The sequence below is a fragment of the Eumetopias jubatus genome, unplaced genomic scaffold (assembly GCF_037043125.1).
Source record: "Eumetopias jubatus isolate StellerSeaLion01/CBP00866 unplaced genomic scaffold, mEumJub1_p1.0 scaffold_17, whole genome shotgun sequence".
In the NCBI taxonomy this organism is placed as follows: domain Eukaryota; kingdom Metazoa; phylum Chordata; class Mammalia; order Carnivora; family Otariidae; genus Eumetopias; species Eumetopias jubatus.
This window is the reverse complement of record NW_028274823.1, coordinates 73815471-73830201: the sequence shown is the minus strand read 5'-3', so window position 1 is coordinate 73830201 and position 14731 is coordinate 73815471. Positions and strand designations below refer to the sequence as shown.

The following is a 14731-nucleotide window of genomic DNA, read 5'->3' as shown; positions in this document are numbered from 1 at the left end:
GAATTGTAGGGAATAGATGAGGCGTCAGGTCCTAATGAAGATGCACGGGGGAGTCATAAGACTAGTGTGGCTGCCTACGTGAGAAATAATGCGGCTTGGAATAAGGTAGGGGTAATGCAAATGGGGAAGGGTAGAAAGATGCAAAAAATATTGAAGAAAGTAAAATTGAGAGGCTGGCGTGTGAAGGAGTGGGAACAGAGATCCCTGGGTTATGGCTGTCTGGGTGGTGGTACCAGTTGCTGAATTGGGCAACAGAAGGGGGGCCCGACCTGGGCATGTTGAGACGAGGAGCATTTGAGACATACAAGAACAGATGTTAAGTGAACAAGTAGGTACACAGGTCTAGAGCTTAAGACAAGAGACTTTACCTGGAGGTGTGACTTTGTAAGTCATCTTCATTAAGACAATAATTTAATCCATCTGTATAGAGGAGACTGCCAGAAAGATGATAAAGGAAAAAAAATAAGAGGGTCTCACAAAGTTAACAAAAATGGGCAAAGTATCTAAAAAGCCTGATTTACCCTTGACCAAATGACAACTCATAGTTTCCTAGGTCTGCGTGTATAGGAGTAAGTACCCACTGATCTTGTTTCTTGTTCTGTCTTTAGGGAATGATGACAACAATCTTAATTCCATCTTTTATGAGCACCTGACAAGGGCCCTGCAGGAGTCCCTGTGTGGAGACTTAGTTCTTGGTCGGTGGGGTAACTACAGCTCTGGCGATTGCTTTATTTTGGCGTCCGACTACCTCAACGCTTTTGTTCACCTGATTGAAATTGGAAATGGTCTTGTCACCTTTCAGCTTCGAGGACTGGAATTTCGAGGTAAGAATCTCTTCATTGTGGAAGGTGTTGGAAGCCGGTTGCCTCAATTAATTATTGTGCAAAGTTTTCATGAGAAGATGCCATGAAAGAGCAAGAATTTAATGCTTGTCCTGTAGATGGAGGATGAGGGAGCTGGTTACACCTGCCTTTATTTGTGTATTCTGATATAGACACATCCCAGTCATCTGAGGGAGTAACGAGGTGTAACGTATCGTCTGATGTAAATCTTTGGTGTGGCGAGTCAGAACTTCGGTTTAAATCCTCCTGGGAAAAGCTAAGAAGTGACAGGAGGTTGTGGAGCATGCATGGGCTCTATGTGGGGTCAGCCAGGCCTGAAACAGAACCTACTTCTGTGGGTTTCGGGTGTTGTGGTCGGTAGTGGGCCATCGTTCCATGTCTGAGCTTTTTCTCTTCAACTGTACGATGAGAAAGGAAAAAGAATGGCGGCCTCGTAAAGTTGTGTGACTTAAATGAGGTCATGTATATGCGGGCACGAGGTGGATGCTCATTGCTTTGTGGTTATTGAGTTGACCTGAATCTTGAAAGCATGACCCTAGCTTTTCCATTAATACGCCGTTGGAGCTGAGTGGTGGAACGCGCAGGGATTAGCATAGCAGATGTGCTCATGGGCCTTTCTCCTGTGTTCTTTGGTTATTCCCTCATTCAGTACATGTTTTTCTAACACCTCCTCTGTGTCTGGCCAAGTTCTAATGCTGGAGGTGCTGTGGGCACGTGACCTGAAAGACTCTTACCCTTGTGGTGTTGACCTTCAGCGGGAGATGGGGAAAACAAACAAGTCAACAAATGAGCAAACTAATCACAATGGTGGAAAGCGCTATGAAGGAAGTAAATCCGGTCTGTGACCATGATCACTGCAGAGGGCAGGGCTGAGACACTGCTACATTAGATGGGGCGGCCAGGGAAGGCGAACGGGCAGAAGGATGTTGTGGGCTAGGAGCTTCTGAGTGCTACGTGGATGAGCAGGGATCCCTGATGTGACCAGGGCTAACTAGCAGGCCGGCAGCAGCGTGGCACAGGACGGGGTGGGAACCCGGCCAGGGCAAGGGGCTGCATTTATTCTGTGCGTAAGGGGGAGCCATTTAGGAGTGTCTGTAGTCACCCAAACAGGAGAGGAGGGGGAGACTGAGAAGTACAGGGAGATTTAGAGGTGGGAAGGGCTGGGCTCAGCATTGAGGAGTGAGGGAAAGAGGAGGCTCAGCATGCTCCCCAGTTTCCAGGTTGAGCACCTGGGTGGACAGAGGTGCCTTTCCTGAGACTGGGAAGCCTGGAGGAAGAATGGCACTTTTGGGTTTGAGAGTGTCATCAAGGGCTCCATGTTGGATATTTACTTTTTAAATGCCCTTGATTCATCTAAGTGGATCTGTCATGTAATTGGACATAAGAGCCTTATAGTCATTCAGAAGATATTTATCAAGCACTGGGCTAAGTGCTGTGAATACAAAAGTGTGGGGCCCCACCTTAAGGAGCTTCGAGCCTTGCCGACAAGAGGCACGTACTGAGCAATAAGCATCACGGCAGTGCCAAGCATGGGGCCCCACAGGGACCAGAGAAGAGGCACTGGGATCAGACTGGGCGGTGGGTCAGCTCAGCGGGGGAGAGGCTGCAGCTGGAGGGGAGAGGCGAGCACATGATGATAAAGAGGCACAAAGTAGCCAGATGTGGTTTCCAGGTGGTTTGGGAGAAAGGGGTCCCAGACAATGCTGGAAAGATGATTAGGAGCCAGGTCATCACCATCCAGAACCTCACAGTGGAAAAACACACCTTTTAGCCAAGAACAAATTGCTATTATTTTATATTTTTAACACAATTAGCTAACTGTTTAACCAAGCCTTTTGGTGCTAAGCATTAGTTTTGTGAATATCTGCTACTTTTATTAGCATTCCTAAATAAGTTTGTACAAAAGGGATTTTTTTTTTTTTTTAGATTGGTGTGTTCTGTGGTTTAAGCACGTATTCTGTGCATCCTTACAAATTTTAGGAATTGAATTCAGGGAACTTATTTTGGAAAAGGTTATTGGGCCAAGGGAGTAATGATCCAATTCTGCAGAATAAACGGAGAAGCCGTGTTTTCCCCGAAATTTTGCACAAATGCTAGAAAATGCCGCAGGAGGTAGTACAATAACGCAACAGACTTGTCTATTTTGAGAGCTTTTAGGTTTTCCTGGAATTCAAAGGAAGAACTTTTAAAGTGAGCCTGGTTGAACCTGAGTTAGAGCTTCTGTCACAAGTGCTATATGACTTACAGCTCCTTTGGCAAACTGATGCTTGAGTTTAAAGGCTTCCAAGTTAACTGGACGTTAGAAGCATGCAGTACTTTGCCTGCGAGCCCCGCCCACCACAAAGAGGCGTTCTTCTTAACCCACCACCCTGAGTGTTTGGGCTTCGCCTCATACCATTTTGGAGGGCATAACCAGCTGTCAAAAACGTAACAGTTTAAGACACCAAGGATGTCTTTTTTACACTGTTGTGTGAGTGGCTGGTGGTTCTTCTGCTGTGCTCCCCCTGGGTTCCTCAGGTAGCTGCCTTCAGCTGGAAGATGAACCAGGCTGGAAGGTCCGAGGTGCCTCATCTGGAGCTGGCTACTCTGGCCCCGTGGCTGTCCTCCGGGTGCTGCTCAGTGTCTAGGGGGCTGGACTAGGTGTGGTCTGGGTGGTCTCGATGTTCCAAAGGGAGAGCATGGCCACTGAGAGGCCCTTATGGCCCAGTCTCTGGGACAGGCACTATCTCACTCCCACCATGTCCTATTGGCAAAAGCCATCCCCAAGGACAGCTCCAATTCATGTGGTAGAAAGTGGCCCTGTCACACAGCAGGAGTCACTAAGGGCCAGTCTTGGAACAACACACCAGACTCCCGAAGCTGCCTCAGGCGAACCCGGAAGGAGGCTCAGAGCTGACATGCATGTGCTCGGGCCTGAGACAGAGGCAGTTTTGTTCAGTGAGACTGCCCAGAAGGGTCTCCCCTAGGTGGCTTTTCTCCCTCCTGCCAACCACAGGAGAAATGTAACCTGCCTATAAGAATGGCCTAAGCCTAGTAATGATGTCTCGGGAACAAAACGCCAGTTAACCTGCCCCAATAGTGCTCACTCCTGTACCATATATTTTCTTTGACCTAGTTCTGCCGTAGATTGGAACACGGTGCTATTAAGAGAGCAGGACAGAAATCTAAGTTATGCTGTAGTTGCAGGAGGGATCCAGTTGACCTAAAATAACTCTTCCTTTTTATATCTTTTTGCAATATATCTTACAGTATTCCCAGGGAAGATCTTGTTTTCTTTCTCCTCCTTGAGTATTTTTCTAAGATACCCCTTCAGTGGTTCACTTTTCTCTTCAATTCCCTATTTTCCCAAATAGCAGGCTTTATTTCGGTCAATTTTGACCCACTTCAGTATGACCTGGGGCAGTCAAAACCCAGCTGTGCTGGTTCTCCTCTCTGAAGCACACTGAGCTGTCAGTGGAAATGTGAGCTGCTCGTGGCACAGACTGAGTCTAGGAAATGAATACCACACCCTGGAGGAAGAGGAAGACAACCTCCCATGGCCAGGGAGCAAGAAGTCCACCTGTCCATTTCTCACTGCAAGGGATGCAGTTGTATCAATAGGAGTTTTTAATTGCAAGCAACAGAAATCAACTCTAGAGAACTTAACCAGGAGAAGGGTTTATCGGAAGATATTGCACGGGACACAGACTTTCTGAGAAGGCTGGAAAAGCAGGCTTGGTGGCTGTAAGTCAAGAGCCATGTCTAAAATCACACCACAGCACTGATCTCATGAAGCAGTCACATCCTGGAGACCCGGGCACTACCCTCACTTTACTGACACTATGATCTTGGATCCTGGATGCTGCCCCTGCCACTGCTACCCCCTGAATCTGAATGAAGAGCCCCTGCCACCACCTCCCTTACAGAATACGTCCCATGCACCTGCTTCTTTGTGTCACCAGTGCATTAGTCAAAGTCTGGGGTGCAGCTCATGGATGAAGCAGAGACCACATGCATATGCTCTAGATGCAAGGGCAGCTTGGAAAGAGGGTGTCTAAGTTCTCAGTTCCCAGAGCGGAAGATGACCACTGCCTCTTGCCAGGACTCATCATATGAGCACGTTGGTTGAAGTCATGCTAGCTGCTGTCATAGTTAAGTCCCAGATCTCTGTGACTGACACAACAGATGTTTCTTTTTGAACTCACATAGTATCCGATCAGTGAGAGGAGATGGTGGGGGTAGGGGATGGTTCCCTTCCACACCGTCAAGGATCCTGGCTAATAGAAGCTCTGCCTAGTCCCTAGCACATTGCTTTTGAGGTCACTCTGAGCTTCAACATGAAGCTGGCAGGGAGCGGAGGATTGCCTGAAAGACTGTTTTGGGACAGGCCTAAACCTGGGATACATCATCTGTTCTTATAGTCTATTGTTTAGAAGTGACATAGCTGTAAGAGAAGCTAGGAGATGTTATCTAGCTGAGTACCCAGGAGAAAAAGTAAAAGTAAAAAGTTGGCGAACAGTTAGCTAGTCTGGCATACTGGGTAATTTTCCAAACATACAATAGAGATTTAGATCCTGGATAGCCCCCCAAAAATAATTAAGGTTCATGACACATCCTTATTCTGTTGGCTGGTACTGTAGGGAGTGATTGAGACTAGTTCAAACTAAGAATACACATAAGGAAGCATGCCTTCAGTCACTGGCACATCCTTTCAGAAGTTCCACATTATTTTTCTAGTTGCCAAAAAAAAAAAAAAAAAAGGCAACCAAAAGATAGTTAAGATATCAAGATACTTAACAGAGCGTCATAGGCTACTTGGCCCCTCAGCTTCCATCATTGGAACCTTGGTGTGGTTTCTACGTTCCTAATGTCTTTCCAGCTCTGACGGTCCATCAGGTCGGGAGGTATGAAATGCTTCCACCATATGATGCGCCTGGGGGAAAGTTGAACCTGTCCTCTCTGCTGGGGTCCAAGTATAGTCTTCCCCCAGGGAGTAGGTCCTATTGGTTGCTATCACAGTCTTGAGACCACGGCTGCAGACTTCCCGCGAATACAGGGCCACACAGAGAAGGTCGGCACCCCGGAGCATTAGTGCCCCAGCTGGCGATAGGACTGCGCAGTGAAGCAGAGTAGAGGGATTTCAGGCAAAGGGAAGAGGAGGGCTTGCTATGATGGCAAGTGATAGAATCCCAAGGGCTGGGAGGATGGAATCCACAGTAGCTCATCGAGAGGAGGGACACCTATGGCCCAGATGCAGGTAAAAACGGGCGTGAGCTGGAGGAATGGATGGAGTAGGGGGGTACAGTTGGCCAGTACGAAGAGCCCCCGTGGGGTCAGGGATTGTGATGTTAAAGGAAGATGTGTTAAGGTTGCTCGTGTTTTTCCCCAAGGCACCTGCAGGTTCATGGGCAGAGCTGGCCTTAATCGGGATTGAGACCAAGTCAACTGAGTGCCATAAGGTAAACCAAGGACAAGGGAACTGACGGCGTGTGCAAGGGTTTGATGATGATGGCAATGGCTGGCCACGGAGTGGCAGCTGAGAGAGAGGAGTGAGGGTATGAGAGAGGGGGGAACTAGGACCCGGTGAAGGGCTTTCTGGATCCAGGAAAGTTGTCAGGGTTGTTGAAGTTGTAGCGTTAGAGGAAACGAGCTGGAAGGACGGGAGGTGGTTGCGGGAGAGCAAGAGGTTTGAAACTAACACTCACAGGGGGAGACAGCCCTTGGTAATCACAGCCTAGGGTCATGGCCATGGAAGTAAGTGGCTGAGGTTGAGTGGAAGATGGGTTCATTAGAGGAATGGGAGGCAGGGGCCAGGATGCTGGAAGGAGCCTCTGTGTGGATCCTAAAATCTCAAGAGGGATGGCCAGAGGTACGCTGGAGAGTACCAGTGACCCCAGGCCAGAATCTCCATGGACGTGGAGTGACCTAGAGGGCCCTGGAAGGAGGCAACGAGGGAGAATGGTGCGGGGCGGACCGGGAATGGTCTGACAGCATCCCTGAGAAGCAAGGGATGAGCCCCACTCGGGAGAGCTGCAGAGGGGACAGGGAGAGCCAGCTTTCCAACAGGCACCCAAGAGAAGAGGAGAACAGGCAGAGAAGTTGAGGAATAGATCCCGAGTTCCTGAGGGCACAGTGAGAGGACCCCCAGAGTTTGGGGCCTGGGTGGAAGTCGAGTGGTAGTTAAGGTCAGGTCAGAAAACGTGACTTGTCCAATGCTATGGCAATTAGGCTCTCGGGGGTCCTGGGCTCCCCCGGGCAGATGACATGAACTGCCGTAAGGCAACGTTCTCTCAAGCGTGATGAAGCGGATCCTATCCTCTCAGGCCGGATCACATGCAGGGAAGTTTTGGGGCTACGGAGATGGAATTTAGTTATGTGTGCAGATTTCATTGGCCTCATTAATTAATAATTAATACAGGACTGCTACATTTTTATCACAGCAAGGTTAGTTTTCCAGAAATCTTCTAAGGGGAGGTCTAAGGAAATATTAGTGTCATTTGATAAAGTGGGGTTTTGGAAACCCATATCAGAAATGCATGATGTTGGGGCGCCTGGGTGGCTCAGTCGTTGAGTGCCTGCCTTCAGCTCAGGTCATGATCCCGGGGTCCTGGGATCAAGCCCCGCATCGGGCTCCCTGCTCCGCGGGAGGCCTGCTTCTCCCTCTCCCCACCCCCCCCCCCGCTTGTGTTCCCTCTCTCGCCGTGTCTCTCTCTGTCAAACAAATACATAAAATCTTTTAAAAAAAATACCTAATGTTATGTGGACATTTACCTTTTTTATTAGTTGTCTAACTATACAGTTTTCCGTCAATTTATTCTTTTCTCAGTATTTCTTTAGGATGAATGATACTGCATTTGTATATAATTTAGGTTTCATATATGCATTCCCATGGGATCAAATACTTCCAGTGTTTGCTCATAGGGTAGTTCAAACAAGAAACCACACCAATAGAGATTGCTTTGTCCTCTTATTTAGACCAAAGTCATGATGAAAATTACATTTGTTTTTAAGTCCTTGCATATCTACATCACGGAGATCAGGATGTGACCATGATATCGGACACGTGGCCACATACGGTGTCTGGGTCAATGAATGTTTCTTGATAATAAAATCATAAGTTGTAATTTAAAAACCAAATCTTATTTTCAGTATTCTTTTTTTTAAAGATTTTATTTATTTATTTGACAGAAAGAGACACAGCGAGAGAGGGAACACAAGCAGGGGGAGCGGGAGAGGGAGAAGCAGGCTTCCTGCCGAGCAAGGAGCCCGACGAGGAGCTCGATGCCAGGACCCTCGGATCATGACCTGAGCCGAAGGCAGACGCTTAACGACTAAGCCACCCAGGCGCCCCTATTTTCAGTGTTCTTGCAAAGTTTATAGATGCAGTTCTTTATTCATGCAGGCTGTGAAATATTGATTCAACCCAGTGCTGTTAGACTGTGAGGCTCTCAAAGGCTGAGACTTCTTGTCTTATTCACGTCCCTCCTTCAGTGCGCTGACTGGCTCATGCAGGATGCCCGATAAATACTGGTTGAGGGAGAAATTAGAAGCCATCTAAGGTTTCCTGAGCATCAGTTCTTTGCCAGGTACCATATTAAGCACTTTAATTATAGTCCTCATAATATTCTAGGATATTCCTTATAATAACTCTATAAAGTGAGCAGGTGTTATTATCCCTACTTGAGACATAAAAAAATTGGGGGAATAAGGTTGAGTAAGTTGCTCCAGGTTTCACAGTCCACGGTGGTGGAGGAGGGGTAAGCACATGGATGTAGATGTCCCCGAGGTCCATGACCTTTACAGTACACCACACTGCCTTGGAGTGGGTGGAAGGGAAGGATGGAGGAAGGAGGGAAGGGAGAGAGGGAGGCAGGGAGGGAGGAAAGAGAAAGAAAAGAAAGGAAAAAAAAAGATTTTTTTAAAATCTCTCTGGTTGGGCGCCTGGGTGGCTCGGTTGGTTAAGCGACTGCCTTCGGCTCAGGTCATGATCCTGGAGTCCCGGGATCGGGTCCCGCATCAGGCTCCCTGCTCAGCGGGGAGTCTGCTTCTCCCTCTGACCCTCCCCCCGCTCATGCTCTCTCTATCTCATTCTCTCTCTCAAATAAATAAATAAAATCTTTAAAAAAAAAATCTCTCTGGTTGTTGAAACTTAGAAGTTTTACCTGAAAGTGTAAATCTTAAGATGGCATCACCACCATTAGCAGCTCAGTTTCTTGAATGATCAACTGCCCTAGCAACTGTGAAACCTGGAAGGCTTTTGCAGAATGAACGTGGGGAGCTAAGGCACAGTTATCAGGATGAGCCACACGTTACCAGCGGATCTGGAAAACATCAAAAAATGGGATTTATGTGCCTGTTTGTGTGAAACGTTCTCAGCCATCTCATAGTTTGGCTAACACCCCATAATCACCGGCCTGTAGGGACATTTTTAAAAAATATCTGTGTCACTAATCTTATCTAAAGTTAATCCAACCCAACCAAACCTTTCTCCTAACTGGCGAATCCACGGAAAGCCATAGCTGTCCCACTAATCTTGAAACTATCTAGAATTCTTTCTCCTCTATGACAACATTCAAGTCATTAGCGAGTCCTGAGTTCCTGTGTCTACATGGCTCGAGTAATTGGTTAAATCCCTTGGGTCCAAACTTTACCCATAAAATAATAGGTTCTTCATTCAGAATTGCTAAACACCATATTCTTCTTCATTTCAAATTGTGTGACACGTTAGTGAGAGAGACAAAACCATACTTGTCTAGATAGCCAGTCTGGGAAGGAAAGGGGTCTGCATATTTTAACAACACTCAAAAATAAGTTTGTTGGAGAAAAGTAAAATAAGACAACTTGGAATTAAATATGAATGAGAAAGTATCTGACTCTTCTGTGTAAAGTTGAATGCGTTGGTTTTCTCATCTGTGAGTGGGGCAGGAGGGGGAGAAAACCATAGTATGCACAGAGGTAGTTATTATATGTTTCAATGTTTCTTATATCTATGCTTCAAACCTGCCCAATGTAAGTTACCATGTACACGAAGTGACTTGGTTCATTTCATGTTCTCCTAGGGGCTGGTAGAAAAAAGTAAATTCAGAGAACTTTTGCTTATAATTTGTGAAGCCTTATTAGACAGTGTATGATGAGGGGAAAATACTGATTTTAAATTCAAAAGACCAGACCCTTCTACTGGAGGAGTTGCTTTTGAGACTCAGTGTCCTCATTTATAAAAGGAGAAATTACACCTGCATAAGCAGGTTAATGTATGCGAGAAATGAGATGCTATCTGAGACATCACTTTTCAAGCTGATTAATAATACATAAATAGATGAGGTTTTGTTTTTGTGTTGTTTTTTTTTTAAAGATTTATTTATTTATTTTGAGAGAGTGAGAATGAGAGAGAGAGAGTACATGAGAGGGGGGAGGGTCAGAGGGAGAAGCAGGCTCCTCGCTGAGCAGGGAGCCCGATGCGGGGACTCGATCCCGGGACTCCAGGATCATGACCTGAGCCGAAGGCAGTCGCTTAACCGACTGAACCACCCGGGCGCCCTAGATGAGGTTTTGAAATAAAAATTCTCCGAGAAAAAACAATGCTGTTTCACTGAAAGGTATTCCACCACATTTAAAATCCAGCTTGCCAAACAGGGCAATAAGAGAATTTTTATTCATATGGGTATGTCTTAAAGCAAATGGAGTCTCCTTGGAATATAAAATGGTTACAGTAGAAATCTCTGCTGTGCCCACAAAATCAAACGTGTATAAATTATTCTAACATATTTTGTCCCCCACCGTGCACTGGGCCAATACACTTCTCCTAGATTCTCCTCGTGATACTTGAGAGGTGCACAAGTCCAATGCTGCCAAAGGCCTGGAACTTGGGACCAGGGGAGAAATTATCCAGTAAAATAATAAAGAACTAAGCTCATTCAGTGTCACAATAGACCAACCCTACTCCTTGACTTCTGCTCCGTGACTTTGGTCGCATCCCATATTCTTGGCAATCTTTTTCTCCATCTTTAAGTTTGGATTAATTCCAAGGGGGTGATTGTCAAATGGATGTTTAGCCAGCAGGAAACGGGATGTGTAATAGGACAGCTTTACATATAAACATATTCTTGTTAGAATAATTATTTCTTCCCAGAAATTAAATCTGAAGTCTAGGAGATGTAGAAGCCTCCTCCTGGGGCGAGTAGCTGGGGATAGAGGGCCTGCGTCTACCTTTCAGCTCCTGTTCCAGGATTCTGTCCCAGAGAAGTAGTGCGCGGTGAGGAGGGGCAGAGAAAGGCAGCTCTGTGACTTTAAAACTATAGAAGAGGTTTGTGGGGCGGGGGGCGAATCACACTGTGACTTTGCTGAAAATGGCCGTAATTCAAAAACCTTAAAAAGTCTTCTCGGATATTATTTCATCTGGTCACATAATAGCCCCTTGATATAATGAGCTGGCAAGAGACGATGCTGGTTTAGATTTCCCCCGTTAGCATGTCCATCGTTATATGTCTGGCACCATATGAGAAGCTCATTGAGCGGGGTATTTCTCCAACGAGAGCCGGCTGGGGCCGAGCTCTATCTCACACATCCACCGCGTTTCCAACGTGTAACACACATGTGTGAGGTCCAAACTTTCGTGGAAGTGAACTGCTCTGAGCTTAGCTTTGACCATATCTGGTGGCCTCCTCCTTTTGTGGCCCTGGGCAATTCAGGAACGATCTTAACTGTGACCTCAAAAGGGAATGCAATTTATGAAATCCACACACATCCCAAAGTGTGTGTCTCTAAGTCCCACCTGCAGCTTGAAAAACATGGGCTAAATCAGCTCTTTGCCTAATTGCAGTCCACTCCATGGCCAGGGACTGATTCTCTCCTGTCTGCCCCCTCTTCATGACCTCGTTGTTTGGCCCAGTGTCTGGCACGCTGGGCCCATGAAGGCAGTGACCAGATGGAAACTCAGCTCAGATAAATGTCCGATGAAGTCATTTTAACACGTTATTCCTGGAGAACACTAAATGTAGCAGTGATGATAAGTGGGGTTTTCCGTGGAACCCAGTTAGACTCTTTGGGACACCTGAGCAGGGTTTCTCCAAGTACGCATGTCAGAAAAGGAGGAAAACTGGAGGGTCGAGAGGCCCGATCTTTACAATATGTCGTGCATTTCAGCTTTATCGTGTGTGCTCTCGCTAGAAGGTTGTAAAGCGAGCTGACATTTTCTTTCAGTGAAGCCTTCCCGCTACAGGGGACCATTTTTAATGTGTCCCTTTGAAGTCCCCATCACATAATGGCTCAGCATCTCCTTCATGTGCTCTGACCTCTTGGTAAACAGCCCTAGTTTCCATCCTCATCATTTTGCACCTGCAGTGGGACTGTGAGTAGCTGACTTCCCCTCACCGGCCTCTCCTTTGCTCCGCCAAAGCTGCAGGAGAATATTTCTTAACTGCAACTTTACTCGTGTTTCCTTGAGACTCCAAAATCCCTACTACCTGCCTGTTACCTACGAAATCATGTTCAAGTGCCTCGGTGGGAGTCATGTTTCCACTCCAGCGGGCCCACCCTGAGTCCTCTCTCCTCTGGCCCAGGCTTCCCAGCCTGGATGGCATCTGCCCCACGGGGCTGTTTGGAATGGAACGGGGGACACTTTGGGTTGAGTTTTGGTTAGTGGACCTTCTGTTCAGGCAACCGTTCTCTTTGGCTTCCCGTCTTTCCCAAGAAACGTCAGCTCTACCTCTGGCCTGGCTGTCCATGAGAGCAGGATGGTGCCTGCATTCACCAGCCACACAGAATATCTCCATTCCTGGGCTTGTCAGGGAGAACACATTAAGATTTATTGCCGCTCAGTACACGATAATTGTCAGAACTGGGTGGAGAGGAAACCATCCATAGCAAGGACCTCCTCAAAGGGATGAAGTTCTCCTGTCCTCAGGAGTCTCTAAAATCTGCCCTTGGGAGACACGAGAACCACATACTTAAAGCTACATTGTTTTGGCCACCTATAGAGATGCTTTTTCTTTATTGCACTTTGGCTATATTAGAACAGTTCACTGAGGCTTGTGTTTGTACTTTCTGGGCAATGCTGTTAAGGATGGTGTTCACCGTATTGCACAATATTCTTTTTATTAGGGTCTTGGGAATATTATCTTTCCGGTGTCTTTGCCAGAAATAGCTGTGACCCTTGCAAGGAATTATTCTGTTGTTGTCTTAAGGACACAAGAAACTGTTCAACTTTTCTTTGTACATTGGCTTCTAGAAATCCCCAGTGCAATCTGTGGTCCACCTTTAGTAAAAAGATAGGGTATCACAGAATACAGTTACGGTCTCTTGACATTATTCTGGCTTCATCATATTTTTTCTTATCCCCATTTTTACCTAAATTTTATCATTTGTTGTTGTACTGTGCATGCCTTTTTAAATTGACTTCATTCCTTTTGGGAAATAAGTGTGAATAAATAAGCCAGGCCTGGCCTGTCGCTGGTAGATACACCAAACTGCACTTAAAGGGGAACAGTGCTTGCTGTTTGGGGAACCGGCGAAGAGAGGAAGAAAGGGTCAGAGGTCAGGAGGGCTGCCAGGTATGCCAGGAATGGCTGCCCCACATGGTGGCCACACTCAGGAAATGGATGCGTGTCCTCTGTGGCAAGACATCTGGGATCTACTAGGTACATTTTCAGTTCCAAACACTAATTCCTACTGCTTTAATTAGGCATTCTCATCTATCAGAACTAAGACCCTAAGACGCTCTCAACATAATTCAAAAATTATTTACTGAATGCCTTCCTATGTCCCGCTGACTTAAACCATGAGAACACCACAACACAAAAAATGCCAAGAGTCGGTTTCGATGGAAACACCAGACAGAAACAGCTAGCCCGCTCGTCATTCATTGACACCGATGGTGTGAGAAATCACAGTGTGGGGACACTTGGCCTCCGGTGTTCCCTTTGGAGGGAATGTGCTCTAAACCCTGTGAGCCTCCCCGAGAAGACTGTGGTCTCGACTTGCATTTGAGCAACAAATTAGTGCATGTCCAGAAATGACTGAGTTTTGTATTTTCATCTTCTTTTACAATGTGATCCTGACCCTGCATCTTTTGTTCCTAAGAGAAGGTGCTGAGACCTACCTCAACTGAGTATTTATTAAAAGCCCGCAGCAGTTATGATGTTTCTGTTGAGTGGCGGTCCTTCATGGCGCACTGTGTCCTCACCTGTCCTTTCGTCAATGTCATTCCTCATGGTGTGTGGTTTTACTTATCTCATTCATGTGGTGGAAATCTAAACTCTCCACTGTATGGTGCGCATGTGCACACACACACACCTTCCAGTTTGTTTAATGTAAGAGGGAAAAAAAAACCAACCCTGACATTCAGCCCCACATGATAAATGCCTGGATGGAGAAGTATGGAGAGAGAAATTGGAAAGAAATGTGGATTTTTGAGACATGTCATTTAACCAGATTTGTTCATCTATTTGAGGTGAAAATCCTCCTCTCTGCTTCTTCCTTATGTAGCCTAAGACCTGCCTCACTTCTTCATTGAAGGAGAGTTTCTTGCTGAATTATATTATTTACTGGAAGAACACCAGTGTGGTTAGTGTGCCATTTGGTGGGATGGAACATCTCCCATGCCCGGAGTCTAGTGCCTGCCGTCCTAGGGTCCCAGTGGGCAGATCGGTTAGGACACTGGGGTCATTGCTCAGTCTGGAAGCCCCAGAGCATGCGGTCTGAATTACTCACTGCTTATAGTTCATGTAGGTACTTATATGTATCTCTATGGTTTTATATTGCAGAATGAGCTAAGAGACCCTTGAAATGTTTTTAAAAAGACTGCTTTCACCTAAGACCCAAAGCAGTGAAATTTCGGGGAAAGGCAAATGGAATCACAAGATCTGGGATCAGCCCTTCACCGTTATACTTTTATGTTAAACAACCCCTTCCTG

At 46.4% G+C, this 14731-nt stretch overlaps 1 protein-coding gene across 1 annotated transcript in view; it reads left to right on the top strand.

The window, feature by feature from the left end:
• The window catches only part of PCNX2 (pecanex 2), a 295105-nt gene that overhangs the window by 242672 nt on the left and 37702 nt on the right, over positions 1–14731 (top strand). Inside the window, exon 25 of the mRNA XM_028104596.2 lies at positions 609–824. Coding sequence (XP_027960397.2) covers positions 609–824 — 216 coding nt within the window. The remainder of the gene's footprint in view (positions 1–608; positions 825–14731) is intronic.